Raw genomic sequence first — 14,061 nt, forward strand, 5'->3', positions numbered from 1 at the left:
TTTCTATTTTAGATTTCATCTTTGTTTATTTGTGTAATGCATCCATCATTTATGTCTGTACCTCTCACAATGGGTGTAAGGCTAGTCTTATTTTAATCATGAGAATTAGTTTTAGTTGCAACCGATTAAATTAGAAATGTTGTCCAACTAAAGCTTTAATTATATTCACCTTTAAAATCTTCACACTAGTTTATCACTATATTAGCCACTGATTGGACACAATTATTCATGTCTAACCTAATGTCTAGTTTTTAAATCTTTTGATGAATATATGAAACTTGTCATGCATTGTAAACATTATGGAGCATCCATGTAGCATGATAACAAGGCAACCTCTCAGCATAACTGCGTCATTTCCAGAAACAATGTGAAGCAGAATCTGAGCCAAGCACTTTTCCTGCTTGTACTGTCACTTTTTCCATGAGTCGAGCCATGTTTAATGTTTCTTTGCTGTCATTCTTTAAAAGAAATTTGAATAAAACGCACATCTTTAGATTCCTGTAGCTAACAGCCAAGTGCAGAGAGCAGTGAGGCATGGCACACCTGCAGGTAGGAGGAAAGCTCAGGGAAAAAATAGAACCAAAGTTAAAGCTTCAGCCTGTAAATGTAGATGTAGTCATCCTGCCTTTCATTACACCTTAGGTTGCTTTCACATAGGGAAAGTCACAGACTCAGGCATGATTCAGCTCAGTTTGCTTTCACAGCACACTTTTTGAATTGCTCCAAAGCGGGGAGATACTAAAACCCGGAAACATTAGAAACATTTCGTAGACAGAGTAAATTCTGCCCCGTAATACATGCACAGGCTGTAATATCACCAAATGTATCATTGTACTGGTTGTTAGGGCCACTATCTTTACCAGGCAGCAAATATTTATACATGGTTATTGTTGTACAGAGTTTTATTGGGCTTTATTTACCGGCGAGTAGTTCCTACTGCTCGGAAACGCTTGGAAACCAGTTGTATTTTTATTATTTATGTATTTGTTAATTATTATTATTTAAAAGGCTACCTCATTCAGATGTAGTCTACGTATATGTTCATAACAGGAACTATGCACAATATTAAAATCATTTTTAAAAAAATGAATAAATACATATATATATAAATAAATAAATAGATAAATAAAAAATAAAATAATATTTATAAACTTGTAAATATGCAGTAGGAACTACTTGCCGGTAAATAAAACCCTATTAAACAATAAAGATGAATAAATATTTGCTGCCTGGTGAAGATAGTAGCTCTAAAAACCTGGTACAATGATAACTTGGTGATTTTACAGCATGTAGTACGGGGCAGAATTTACTCTGTCTCCAGTAGTCTGTCTCCGAATTGTTTCCGGATGTTTCTGGGTTTTAGTATCTCCCTCCAAAGTGACAGAAAAAAGCTGCTTGTTTCTGATTAACTACAACTCAGATTGTACAGTATGAAAGACAGAAAGAGGAAATTGGTGGAGGTGAAGCATGCCAGCGACTAAATCATTTGTTTCTTCTTAGCACTCACAGGGCAGTGTGTCTGTTCTCGCTCTCTCTCTCTTAGAATCTCGTTTTACCAGTGAGTTTCCACAAACATCCACACGGGTCTTGCCCCTCCTTGCTGTTTCACATCTGTATATGAGCCTTTTAGTGTTATATTATCAGCTCATAGTGCTACAGCTGCAGATGTTTGCCCGAACCCAACTGGACCCAACAGGTGAGTGCTCAGCGGATACTTTTTGATTGATGCAAGAAAGTTGCACAAATATATGCTGAGGAGGCCGGGGAGGCCAATGAAAGGCTGGCCTCTGGCAAATGAATAAGTTATAATACAAAAAAACATATAAACAGCTCCTTCTTGACTCATTCTTGAGCTGTGTGTGCACAGATTTGAATAGTGTCGGGTTCAGACCATATTCTGTTGAGCTCAGGACCTGTTGGGTCTAACTTCTGAGGATCGAAACGTTAAGATTCCGCTGATTTAAATCAAAGTAGAATTTGCATGCCTGATCTGCCCTAGACTTAGCATGTTCACATTAGCCTAGAACGGTTAAAATGCTCTAGGATTCGTCTAGCCCGGGAGTGCATGAGAAAAGCAAATTCTAAATTGAGGGTTTTCCCAGGTCTCGGAGTGGTTTCTCGGATAAAATGGACGTACGGGTTTTTGACGTACCTCACTGATGAGAAGGCGAGTGAGGTGCTATTCCTTCACCCGGTTCTTCTTACTGCCTTTTACTGCTGAAAATCCTATCCACACTGTACAATCTTAGATATAGTGCATCAGAAACAAGCAGTTCTGTAACTGACAGGGTTTTACCTGTCACTGGAGCGATTCAAAAAGTGCATTGTGAAATAAAACTGAAATATGTTTTATTCGTGAATGAAATTAACACTGCCATCCAATCAGGATAGTGCAGAAGGAGAGGCAATGATCACAAATGATTTTAATGCCAGTCAACACCACAGCTTTAACAAGTCTCATTGTTAACTATCAAGGAGCTGAGGAATAAGGAGGAGGAGCTAGATGGAGGACGACGCCCTGTCAATAGTTAAAAAAGAGCAAAACACAAAAAAGACATGATGACAAAAGGCCAAAGAATCCACCCCTGGGGAGGACACGTTTATTTTTCCACAAGAAACACACAGACATGCAACGAGATCATCACATTTCAATAAAGACTGATAGATTAAAGAAGCCCTTTATAGTTTCATCTTTCCATATATTCTGTTTGGATCAGACTCTCTGTGAACCACAATAAACACATGATGCAGACATTGCTTTAGAAAAATCAAACCAGAAAAATGATTTGAAAACATCTTCAAAATGGGCACTTAAATTGTAAAACATTTAGATGTTTCACATGTTGTCAAAAGAGTGGGGAAGGTAGCCAAACGCTAGCACGTCCTCATTCAAGCCAAAATAGAAAACTTCTCATTTGGATCGTGTAAGTTAAAAACCACAGTGATAAATCACGAGAAAAACCAGGGTAATGATCCTACATAGAGGCTGTGGTGTCGGTCAACAAAGATCAATGTCAGAAAACTGGTTCACAGTATATTTTACATGCACCCCAAGGAAAAATATAACCAACATGAACCCTCAACTTTGATGACTGGATGTCCTGCTGGCCTGCGGTCGCACACATTTCCACAGACATACACAAACATACACAATACTGTAAATACTTTATACTTCATGACAAAGTTACTTCATCCCTTATCCCACTTCTCATCAAAGGAAACACCTCCTAATATAAGTAATTCAGCAATGTCATGTAGGAGTTCTTCAAAAATAGATATTTTTACATAGCACGCAAACATCCCGCTTTCTTTGTCTAAAATCTGGGATGTTGGCAGCACATAAACACAAACTTCATGACCACCAAACAATAAAATCTTGCCCTCCTGCTACACATTAGTTATGTATTAGGGCTTAGAAATAGCTAATTGCATAAAGACCATTTCTTTCTTCTTCAGTCAAACAACATTTTTATTCCCATATAGATCTGTACACACCTGAAAAGTCTAAAGACCAAGACCAACGCATTAACGGAAAGGTCGGGGAAACGAATGTTTGGATTTACCTGGTTTGTAAAACGCAATACAGCACGGAAAAAAGTAGTAGTTTAATGCACTAACACTTGGGACAGAATCAGGCTCGAAAACGTCTGTTTTAGCTCACCTAGGAAGTACGTTGAAAATGATCAGAATTACATATTTATCAGCCCTTAAGTTCATTCTGTCATTCATTTTTATTTTTGGTAACAAATTTCAATTATGTTTTAAATCAAAATTTTAAAATTCTTAATTTTATCCAACTAATATTGTAGTCAACTGAAATGACATCTTTTCATATCAATTAACTGGTATTTATATGTCTTATCTTCCCACATTGTCATTATTAACTCTGATTGGCTAGTTCAACAGGATGTCCCACCCCTTCAATCTAACTTGCTTGATTAGGTTCAGTCTATAAGAGCTGCTTGTTTGCATTTTTTTCAGGCAGGTTAAAAACAGTAATTGACCAAAATCATGCCAAAAATGATTATTTGAAGAAGCTTTTCCAGCTGACTCTTGTTTAAAATAAATGGTCTGTTTTCTGTAACCAAGGGCAATGGTAAATAAACAAATGGTGATCATGGGAAGCTTAGGTTGGGAAATGTGTGCTGTGACAGAAGCATGCGCTATTCTGTATTCCCTGTGTTTTATTTCACTTTTTTCTATTTAGCAAAAGTAGATCAGTATTTGCTCATGCGTTAAAGTAGAGCAGGATGTGGGGAAGATTGATGAAAACTGTGAAGAATAAATCCATCAATGGTTATAGGGTTGAATTGTGTTTGTGGGTGGTGGTTTGGGTGGTTGGTCGTTTGTACGTCAAAGTATCCTCGGGCGACATGAAGTGAGGATATAAACCTTTCATGGCAGCCTTGTCACCATTGCTGTGTGAGCAGGGATGCAAAAATGAGGGAACAGGCAGAAATGTGAAGGGGGCATCATGCGTATACGTTACGCCAGAGCAGATTTGTTATTGTTAACACAAGTTTTGTTCATAGGATTGGGATGTTTGCTGTCTCCAAGCCCCGAGAAATGAATTTGTGTTGTGACAGGCCTCTACCTTAAAACCTATGTGCCTATAGGTGTTAGTATTGCTCTTATATTTAACTTATTGAATGGCCATTGACCATTTCAAATAAATTTGAACCTAATAATGATAACCTAATCAAATAAATAAAAACTATCAAAAAATAGGCAAGGATTTTCTCAAACAAACAGAATTAACAAACATTTATAGAGCAAAAACTAACATTTTTGTCCTCATTGTCTCTCGCTGTGCTTGTTTGATTGAGAAACTGACAGAACAATTTTTTTTTCTTATTAATTATTTATTTAGCTTTTCACAACATGAATATTCAATAGAATAGAATTGTATTACTTTATGTATATATTCCATATTTGGCCCTCTGTGAAACAAGTTTGGACACCCCTGGTAGACTGAAACAAGTATTGCACAGCAAAAAAAAAACATGTGGGTTCAGTGTGAATATGAAGCAGGATGATTGACTTTTAGGTCATGAAACAATAAACCTAAATTGAAATACAAAATGTTTCTTGGAGAAAAGGTTTTCAAAAATGGTTTTTATGGGTTAACAACTTTACAATAAGATAAATAAGATTAACAGGCCAAAAACTGTCCCATGTGTTACTTACTTGAGTTAACGACAAACCTTTGAGATTACTCAGCCACCATCAATACTAGAGAGTTATAACTCGACAAATATATTTTCCTTAATTTCATAAATGTGCAGAAAAAAAGATTAACGTCCCGTTCAGGAGGAGAGGACGGCCATCTTAATGCTGCTAAATCTGCATGCTCACCAACCCTAAAATGGAAACACCATGACTTTATTTATCAGCGTCCCATTGGGCATCAACTACAAAGGTTCTACATAAAGATCACAACAGCAGCATATAGGCCTACTAACTACTATAGATAAGACATCTATAACAAGTCATACATGTTTCAGTCCCTGACATACTGACAGTGTTTGTCAGATTTCATGTAATAATGTTAACTTGTGCCTATGTACAGATATGTGGGTGATTCTTTATATTTCTATATAGAAGAGTATAAAAATAAATCACCATTACACAAGTGACTGAAAATCAGCTTGAATTTAAAGGTATGCCTGCAAATGTTTAATTATATATACTTGATATTTGTACGATATTTCTTTAAAGCATTGCTGGCATAGTTAAAAACACAAACTTTTAAAAAAGACATTTAAAAGAAAAACTTCTATTTTTTTAACTAAAAGAAAGGCTTGATAAAGAGGTACCCTAATGAGGGCTTTGGAAGACTAAGATTTACCCCAAAATGAACCCTTCACACTAAACCTCCTAACAACCTTCCAGCTAATTAAAAGAGATCAAATATATATATGGATGACTGGTGCAGCACTGGGGTAACTTTAATCATAATGCAGAGAAACATCCCAACATCTCCACCAAAGACCTTCAAAAAATGTAAGCTGCTATATATATATATATATAAATATAATTTTAAACAGTTATGGAGATTCTACACAGTGTAGATGAGCAAATTATAGGCTTTTTGTGATCGCAACACCTTATCTCCAAAGGCAAAACTGTTAAAACATCTGTGTGTTCAACTTATTGTCCAGAGGGGTATTCTATAAAGTAGGTTATGTTCAAACTCTGAGTATGTTCGGGCTCAAATGAGGGAAACTCTGAGTATCCCATTCCTAAATGCAACTTATGTTCTTCTCTGAGTATGCTACCATGGCAACATTGTCCGTGAAGTAAACCTGGTCGCTGGCAGGTTTTGTCAAAGAAACCCTGGGTTTCTACCTGGCTACGCCCACCTGAACACCGTTTCTGAACACTTTAATGTAGCTTGACACTCTTCTCTGAAACACATCACACACCACAGACATGCTCACATCATTACTAATGTGTTGCTTTATGTTTTTTTTGTAATTTTATTTTGAAAACTAGTTTTCTTTATAACATTGTGGATGCAGAGCATTCAGTGAAAGTCACTGAGAGGTTGTTCTGCATTAAAACATTTACTGACGTTCTCTGGATACAAACCTGTGGAGAATATATAGGGGAGATGACAAGTGAAATAGATCCAGTTTTGAGGCTCGATTATTGTTTTATATTGTCATACAGTTTGATCTATAGATCACGCATTTTTGAAGTTATGATGGCACACTGAATTAAGACACCGCTCTTGACAGCAATGGATCACAGGTTTGCGTCCCGCTTCAGTCTTTCTTTTTTTTGATATTTTTTGGACATTGAGATGACTCTGGCGATTATATTACATTAAAAATCAATATAAATGATGTGATATCAAGCGGAAGTCACTGTCTTTATAGCCAGTGTAAAAGGAGGGCTTTCTATGCAGCCATCCTCTGCTGCTGCCACGTCTCTCCAGACACATTTTATTCATATTATTCCCCGCTCGTCACGTCACTGAAGCGATAAAGTGATGAAGGGACCAAAAAGCTTGACTAATCACGGGTGATTTAATCCACTATAGTTACTGAAGGTGCGTTCAGTGTGAATGCACCTTTAGAACAGGCTCATATTCCTCGAACACCTGCTTATTTCACCCATCGGGGTGAATAAATCACTCTCTTCCGGGTGGTTACCATGGTAGTTCGTGTAACCTTCGATCCATTGATGATGGCTTTTTAGCGTGCGCGTGCACATTAGTAATCCAAGGTTTACATATTCAGGGTTGATTGACCCACTTCATACCAGCTGTAATGGAATCCGATACCCAGAGTTTCCCTTCGCGGGGTATATTGACCCAGAGTTTATGGAAAGTTTATTAACCCTCCTTTATGGAATACCCCTCTGGAGGGCTGAAAGCCAACACATGAATGCCTCTGAGTGAGCAACAACAGACTAAACCGTCAAAGAGTCAGTATGATTGATGGCGCTAATGCCTGTGTTAGCTAACTGGGAGAGTAATAACGCAGGTTTCATCAGTGTCAACAGAACAAATGAAAACAACCTTGGAGTGCAGCACAAAATCTACTTCTGAACGTTAGCCTCTCATGTTATAACACGCTAAAACCAGCTTAAGGTCGTATTTCAGTTGTTTACACTCACACACAGTCCACAAGCTTAACCAAACAACATAGGTGTACAATACTGACTGATATAGTTTAGATTTTCTTGTTGGCAAAGTAGGCTAATTTTCATCCAAAAACACGCCATTTTAAAAGAAATATCCCTACCAAGCTAACAGCTAGCAAACACAGCCTGAGACCTACTGACTAGAGAAATGGTATTTCCTTGTTTTCAAAAACCTTGCTGTTTTTGCACAAAAAAAAAAAAACTCATACAAACTGGCACGTTAAATCAATTGTACCTATTTTGTAAGAAGCACTAGCTTGTTTGGATAAGCTAACAGAAAAGACGCATCAACGAATAGGGGGGAGATTGGCTTTAGCTCACAAGACAGCCATCTCTTTAACATGAGGGGTAAAATCACCTTTAACAGTATCTTAATATGACTGCCATAAACTACAACCACAGTAGTAAACATGCATCCCAATAATTATTTCAGGCAAATTATCTTTGTAAAAGCAGTAGGCGAGTTAGCTGTTCAAGTCAGACCGTTCTTTGATTGCAGCAAGTTACCAAATTAGATTTTCTCTTTCTCTCTCTCTGCATGTGTGTACCAGGGCTTGAATAGCTGCAATAAATAAAGTAAATATCAATGCTTATGTCACATGTCTCTATGTGCCTAATGAATGGTTTTTAAAGGCACATGGTTTCTTGTATGTTTTGAAAAGTGTCAATAAAGGATTCATTCAAACTCGGACATCATAAGATAGAAAAAGCAAAAGTATACTGTTTTTTCTACTGAAACACTGACGTTTGATACATCTACAGTATAGTCAGAGACCATGAAAGTACACAGAGGCAATTAGAGTTGGGGTTTCAAATCCTGGGGTTCTCCAACCAACTGTTTGTAAGGATAGGCCTATGGTGTGGGAGATCATATCATCATACTGTATATATTCTTGGACTGTGGTAGGAACCAAGAAAACCAAAAGCATATGAAATTTACAGCAAGATACCAGGCTCATTGTGGTTCTAACTCACAACCCTTCGCTGTGAGGCAGCAGTGACACCAACTGTCACGACCCAAAGAGAAACGTGTACTAGCAGCCATTTGCATTCCTTTTCTCTGACTGGTACGTGAACCAAGGCCACTGGGGTCAGAGCACTGATTACTAGCCGCTAAACGTCAGCAACCTCTGTACAGGCAAGGGTTAGGCTATTGCTTATTTATTTTTGAAAAGATTTACAGCATATTTGTTGGTTCTGAATCAGTCAAACCCTTGAAAAAGCTTGTTAGGGTCAGGAATGCCAATTTTACATTCATACCTAATGGAAAAAAAGTGTCTGTTTTTGAACATCTTTGCTGAACAGCAACATTTAGGACTGAATTGAAATTGAAAATTGCGGTTCCACTGTAAGTCATGCAATGCAGAACACATGACCATTTTACTAAATAACTCAGGTTCAATCACATCTTCGCTAAAAACCTGATGTAACCTGGATTGACATCTTTATCTCTAAGACCTTCTCGACAAAAACAAACAAGATCATGAAATATAAAAGTTAAGATTAAATCAAATAATCTGGGATCTTCTTCTTTTTTTTTTTTTTTTTAAAAAAAACCACTTCTAAAAACAGAAATCCTCATCCATCAGTACAGCAGACAATGACTTATCCATTGACTCTTTTCTCTATCGCAGATATTTGCTTAAACATTCTGTATGCAGCGCTGGTTAGATTCATGCATTCAGTGCAGAGTTCAGCATTGATAAATATGCCTACAAAAACCATTGACCCATCATGACCCGACTCTATGTGCAGAGTTAGAATCTAAGGGAGTTTTAATGTATAAACATGAACATTAATTTGCATTTGAACTCTCTAAGAGACTTTGCAGTTGACAAATATGCTCAAGAAATGAATGAAAAGACCGCAGATGGGAAATCCTTGCTTGTGCAAACAAACCATTTGTTTCAGTCTGCTGCCGCTCCTGATGTGGTTCCATTCCTGCAGCAGGCATTTGCATTGTGATAGTGAAGTGTGTATGCTGCACGTTGGCCCATCATGCAGTGTCCCTGCTCTCGTGGTGGATTATGGGTCATCATGGACTGCGCTGCAGTTCATTAGCCTGTCAGTCCTTTAGGTTGTCCTCTCCCACTCCCTGAGCTGACAGCTCCGTCAGGACATTGTCCAAGTAGTTTGGGTCAGGGTAACCATGGCCTGTCAGATTAGAGCCGAATTCTGTCTTATGATGAATCTCGTTCCACACCACAGTGTCCGACTCCCCCGTGGTGCTGGATGTGCCAATGGTGAAAATGAGGCGTCGATCCCAGGCCATAATCAGCAGCTTCAGGACCTGGAAACACACCAAAAAAAAAAAGATGTTCAACAGTCCAACAGTAAATGTTTCCTGGCACTGGTGTGTGCTTTTACCTTCCTGCCTTTGTCAGTGTCGGGAAGATAGCAGTGTCGAGGAAACCCTCGTGTGCTGAACTTCTTCCCTGGGTTGGGGTGCTCATTGGTCTATGTGAAAATGTCACAAACAAAACACACATTATACTTTCTTCTCCACCAATTGGGACCTAATTGAGTGGGAAATGTCAACAGCATTATTAACAATGTTTTTGTTCATGAAAATCATTTTAATTGATTTAAGACAATTATTTCCAAAAGTATCCATAGAGAGGTACTCCCAAGACAATGAATATCTTGTGGGTGGGCGTTTAAGATTAAAACTTCTCAATGAAGAAGTCGATAATTATAGTTTTTTTTTGCTGGTTTCCCTGCATTTTCAGTGAAGTTGATCATAGCACATTTATTTACCTAAATATAAACCGAACTTAACCCAATTCAACCAAGAATGTATATTTTGTACATGCATGTTAGCCCTTTTCATTAATTCAATCATTCAATATTGATTCAATGGCTGATACTGTAGATTAGATGGGCTAATAAAACATTGATCTCAAGTGATTGTTACGTACCGTACTTTGGTACACAAAAGATTCAAAAGCTTTTTAATGTATACATTTTCTGTTTTTTCTTCTTTTATGGTATATAGAACTTTACCCAATGAATGTTTTTCATGTGTTATATAAAGATCATGAGATGTGCTGCTGTGATGTGTTTATATGTCCCCACCCCCATGTTTTTCTTGGAGTGTTGTTCTCGCTTTATGGTGGGAAAAGGTCAGTTTATTGATTTCATTTAAATCCACCATACCAGGGAAATCTGCTGGAATCCTGCCAGTAAAAGATCTGGTGTTAAATTGCAAGCAATATTTTTTTCCACATTTTTCAATTTTCTTTACATATATACTAGAGGTGTAATAATAATTGTAATCTGACTGTAATGAATCATGATTAACCCCATCTTGTGGATTTGCAAATGACAAGTTATTGCATAGAAATTGTGTTTATTCAAAAACAGTTACACGTATGAAGGTAAAATATGTAATTTCATTTTGTGTTCATTTCAAAGGTTTTGGCTTGAAGTCTGGTTTGGGTTTATTAAATGGAAGTATTGTTATTACAAATAAAATTACAAAAAAACTATTTTCCAAAAATAACCAAGATAGGCCATTAAAATAATGTGCGCAAATAATTGAATTTATACTATTAGAAAATATAAGTGTCAATATGAGAGAACTGCTGAATAAAAGGCCCAAATTCTATCAATCCCAAAATCTCAGGTGCACAAATGCACGTTTCAATATTTGATTTCATGCACATTAGTTATTTTAGTCACCCATGCACACCTGTGCACCACTTATGTGTACCACTAGTTATTAATAATTATAATACTGTATGAATATTCCAGTTGATATTTACAATCTGGAAGTGTTGCAAACAGGCTTCTGCACAATGAAGACATAATGAATGAACACTGTCTACTATCACTCAATCCTTGTTACCGTATTTTGAATCACTAAAAACCTTTAACCGTTTCAATCATGACGTTCTTGCCCATGCTTTTCTGTTTGTGTATATGTTTTTTTTGTATGTAGTTATGCTCAGCCATTTAAAATTCTCAGTATTTTGCTAAAATGTTATGTATTGCACATTTTTCAATAAAATTTTCTAAAAAAAAAAAAAAAAAAACATCAATTATTTATTTTAATGAATTAAAAATAACACAAAATGGTAAAATGATAGCATTCACAGTCCTGATATACACAGTCCTGATTTATACACAACAAATCTGACTGTAGTGTCTGATGAGTTTCTTAGCTGTGATCTGTGTTTGCAATATTCATGAACACCCAGCGGCTGTCCATAGATATTTCTGGTCCATTGCAGTGACACCTCCACTCGTAAAATAAGAGGAGCAGCAGGTCAGAGCACAAAGATAAAATCAAGGAAGACATATTTACCTGGATTCCAGCAGGAATGTCGTAGACGATTCTGATGGTTTTGGAGTCTGGGTAGCCAGGCAGGCAGTGAGGGATTACATGGTACTCCATCTTCCCAGGGGGCTGTGTGCCTGTTTTCTCGCCATAGATGTTTTTACATGTTGGACACTGAAGACTGCCATCCTGCTTTGATGGACAAGAGGGAAATGTTTATTAAGGAAAGATACAGCTCATGATTTGAATGAGTTTTAATGTGATGGTCTGGTTTTTTAAATTTTTTGTTTGAAAAATCTGTTTGAAAGAAAAGTTTGAATTTATCTGCAAACAGTAACACTTTACTTGAAGTTTTATACACAAGGCGGACATTACGCTGTCATTAGCATGAATAATGTGTCATTAACTCATTGGCTGCCAGCCATTTTCAGAACAGCTACCTCCTCACTGCCAGCCATTTTAGAGCATTTTGACCCACAGAATAATTTGTACTATGACAATCTAAAATCTGAGATTCTGAAAGAATAGACTCTCTACTTTCATCATAAAAAACTTATTGTTTCTAGCAGTTGAATTGAGGCAAATTTCACACAAAAGGCCAGTTTCTGACAAAAAGAAGAAAAAAAGCTTTTCTGAAAAGTGACTTTGAGGCAATTTTTTTTTGATTTAGTGACAACTATAATATCTGAACATTGGTTTCCTTCTATTAAACAACAAAAACAACACTGAGTCCAGACTTTTGATGGCAGATTTATTAGTATTTTACAAATATACAACAATGTACAATTACAATTTTTACATTTCATATATGAACTTATTTAAATGTATTCATCATTTACAGTGATGATGTTGTCAGCTATTCCTCTACAATGATGATATCAACAGTTATGCTTCTACAGTGATGTTGTCATCAGTCCTACCTCTGAAGGGTCGCCATTAAAACAGACGAAGAAGAAGAACCCGGAAGTGGAGAGACACTCACAAATCTCAGCAAAAATTGCTTTAAGAAAGAAAATACGGTGATGTGATGGACAGACTGGGTAGTACAGTCCGTCAAATTTTACAGCGGTCCTGCGGTGTTCGCGCATGCGCAGCGGGAGAGTTTAAGGTAAGCCAGTCCGTGGCACTGCTTCAGCTGTGAGAAAACCTTACGGGGAGCGACTGGATTTCAAACATGTTTGATTACCATACGATTGCCGATCAGGAGATGGTCGTGAGGTGTTTATCACGTCTCATGACCCCCATGTATACTACACGATGCACGACACACGATCTAGCAGAAACTCGCATGATCCCACAAAATAGATGCACGAGTTGAAAATCGGCCAAAATCGCACAGTGTATGCCCGCCTTTAGCCATCCAGGACTTTACTACTCTGAGCATGAACTCTAACAGAGTTTTACACTCCCCAGGGTTTCTGGCTCTGTAGAGGACATATGCGTTATACATGCATATTTGGAACAACACACACTCTGGTTTTAACCTTGACTTTCTTTCTCCTCTGCTACACCTCAACCCTCTGCATCCTATCTCGGTGGCAGGCTGTCACCATCTTCACTAACCGTATGTCCTGCCACGCTACCACCAGCACCCTCTCATTGTGCCGCATAACTCTTTACCCCACCCCCAGGTCAGTCTTGTAATTATTCATTACAATAATTACATTATTATTGTAATGAAGGAATCTCCAAATTATTTGAAATCTATTCCTTGAAATGGTCTGACTGAAATAGAGTGTTGCATCTACTTCATCCACACTCCAGTACAGTTCAAGGTCTGGCTTTTTGATATAACCTGCGAGAAAAGAAAATCCAAAGAACGATTTAAGTTCTGCGACTGACACTCGACCAAGCATTGCCTCTGCTATGTGACAGACTTTCAGGATGTGCCTGAAAATACTGACTGGCATACAGGTTTGTCCGATTGATAATACGTTGGAGCAGCTCGTCAGTCAGGAATAGCTACAGAAAGTCAGCTGGCACGTCGGAATCCAGCTCTGTGGCAGCGTTCCGGGGTCCAGGCATTGCAGTGAAGGGGATCTAATTTGGCTGCCAGTCTGTTTGATGCCAGCCAGAGTGTTGCCCAAGACCTCTGCTGGATGCACAACCTGTAAATTATAGAAATATATACA

At 37.6% G+C, this 14,061-nt stretch overlaps 2 protein-coding genes across 3 annotated transcripts in view; one reads left to right on the forward strand and one right to left on the reverse strand.

Annotated features, from left to right (window-relative positions):
* gapvd1 (GTPase activating protein and VPS9 domains 1) overlaps positions 1–14,061 on the forward strand; it is a 748,782-nt gene that overhangs the window by 541,928 nt on the left and 192,793 nt on the right. The window lies entirely within an intron of this gene.
* dtx1 (deltex 1, E3 ubiquitin ligase) overlaps positions 6,488–14,061 on the reverse strand; it is an 83,202-nt gene continuing 75,628 nt past the window's right edge. Inside the window, exons 8-10 of one of the 2 annotated variants that reach the window (XM_028456980.1) lie at positions 11,957–12,118; positions 10,018–10,107; positions 6,488–9,940 (exon numbers count right to left, since the gene is read on the reverse strand). In XM_028456980.1, coding sequence (XP_028312781.1) covers positions 9,716–9,940; positions 10,018–10,107; positions 11,957–12,118 — 477 coding nt within the window. In that variant the 3' untranslated portion in view covers positions 6,488–9,715. Of the gene's footprint in view, positions 9,941–10,017; positions 10,108–11,956; positions 12,122–14,061 lie in introns of both variants that reach the window. The other variant, XM_028456979.1, reaches the window with a different exon arrangement.

The sequence above is a fragment of the Gouania willdenowi genome, chromosome 9 (genome assembly GCF_900634775.1).
Source record: "Gouania willdenowi chromosome 9, fGouWil2.1, whole genome shotgun sequence".
Taxonomy (NCBI): Eukaryota; Metazoa; Chordata; class Actinopteri; order Blenniiformes; family Gobiesocidae; genus Gouania; species Gouania willdenowi.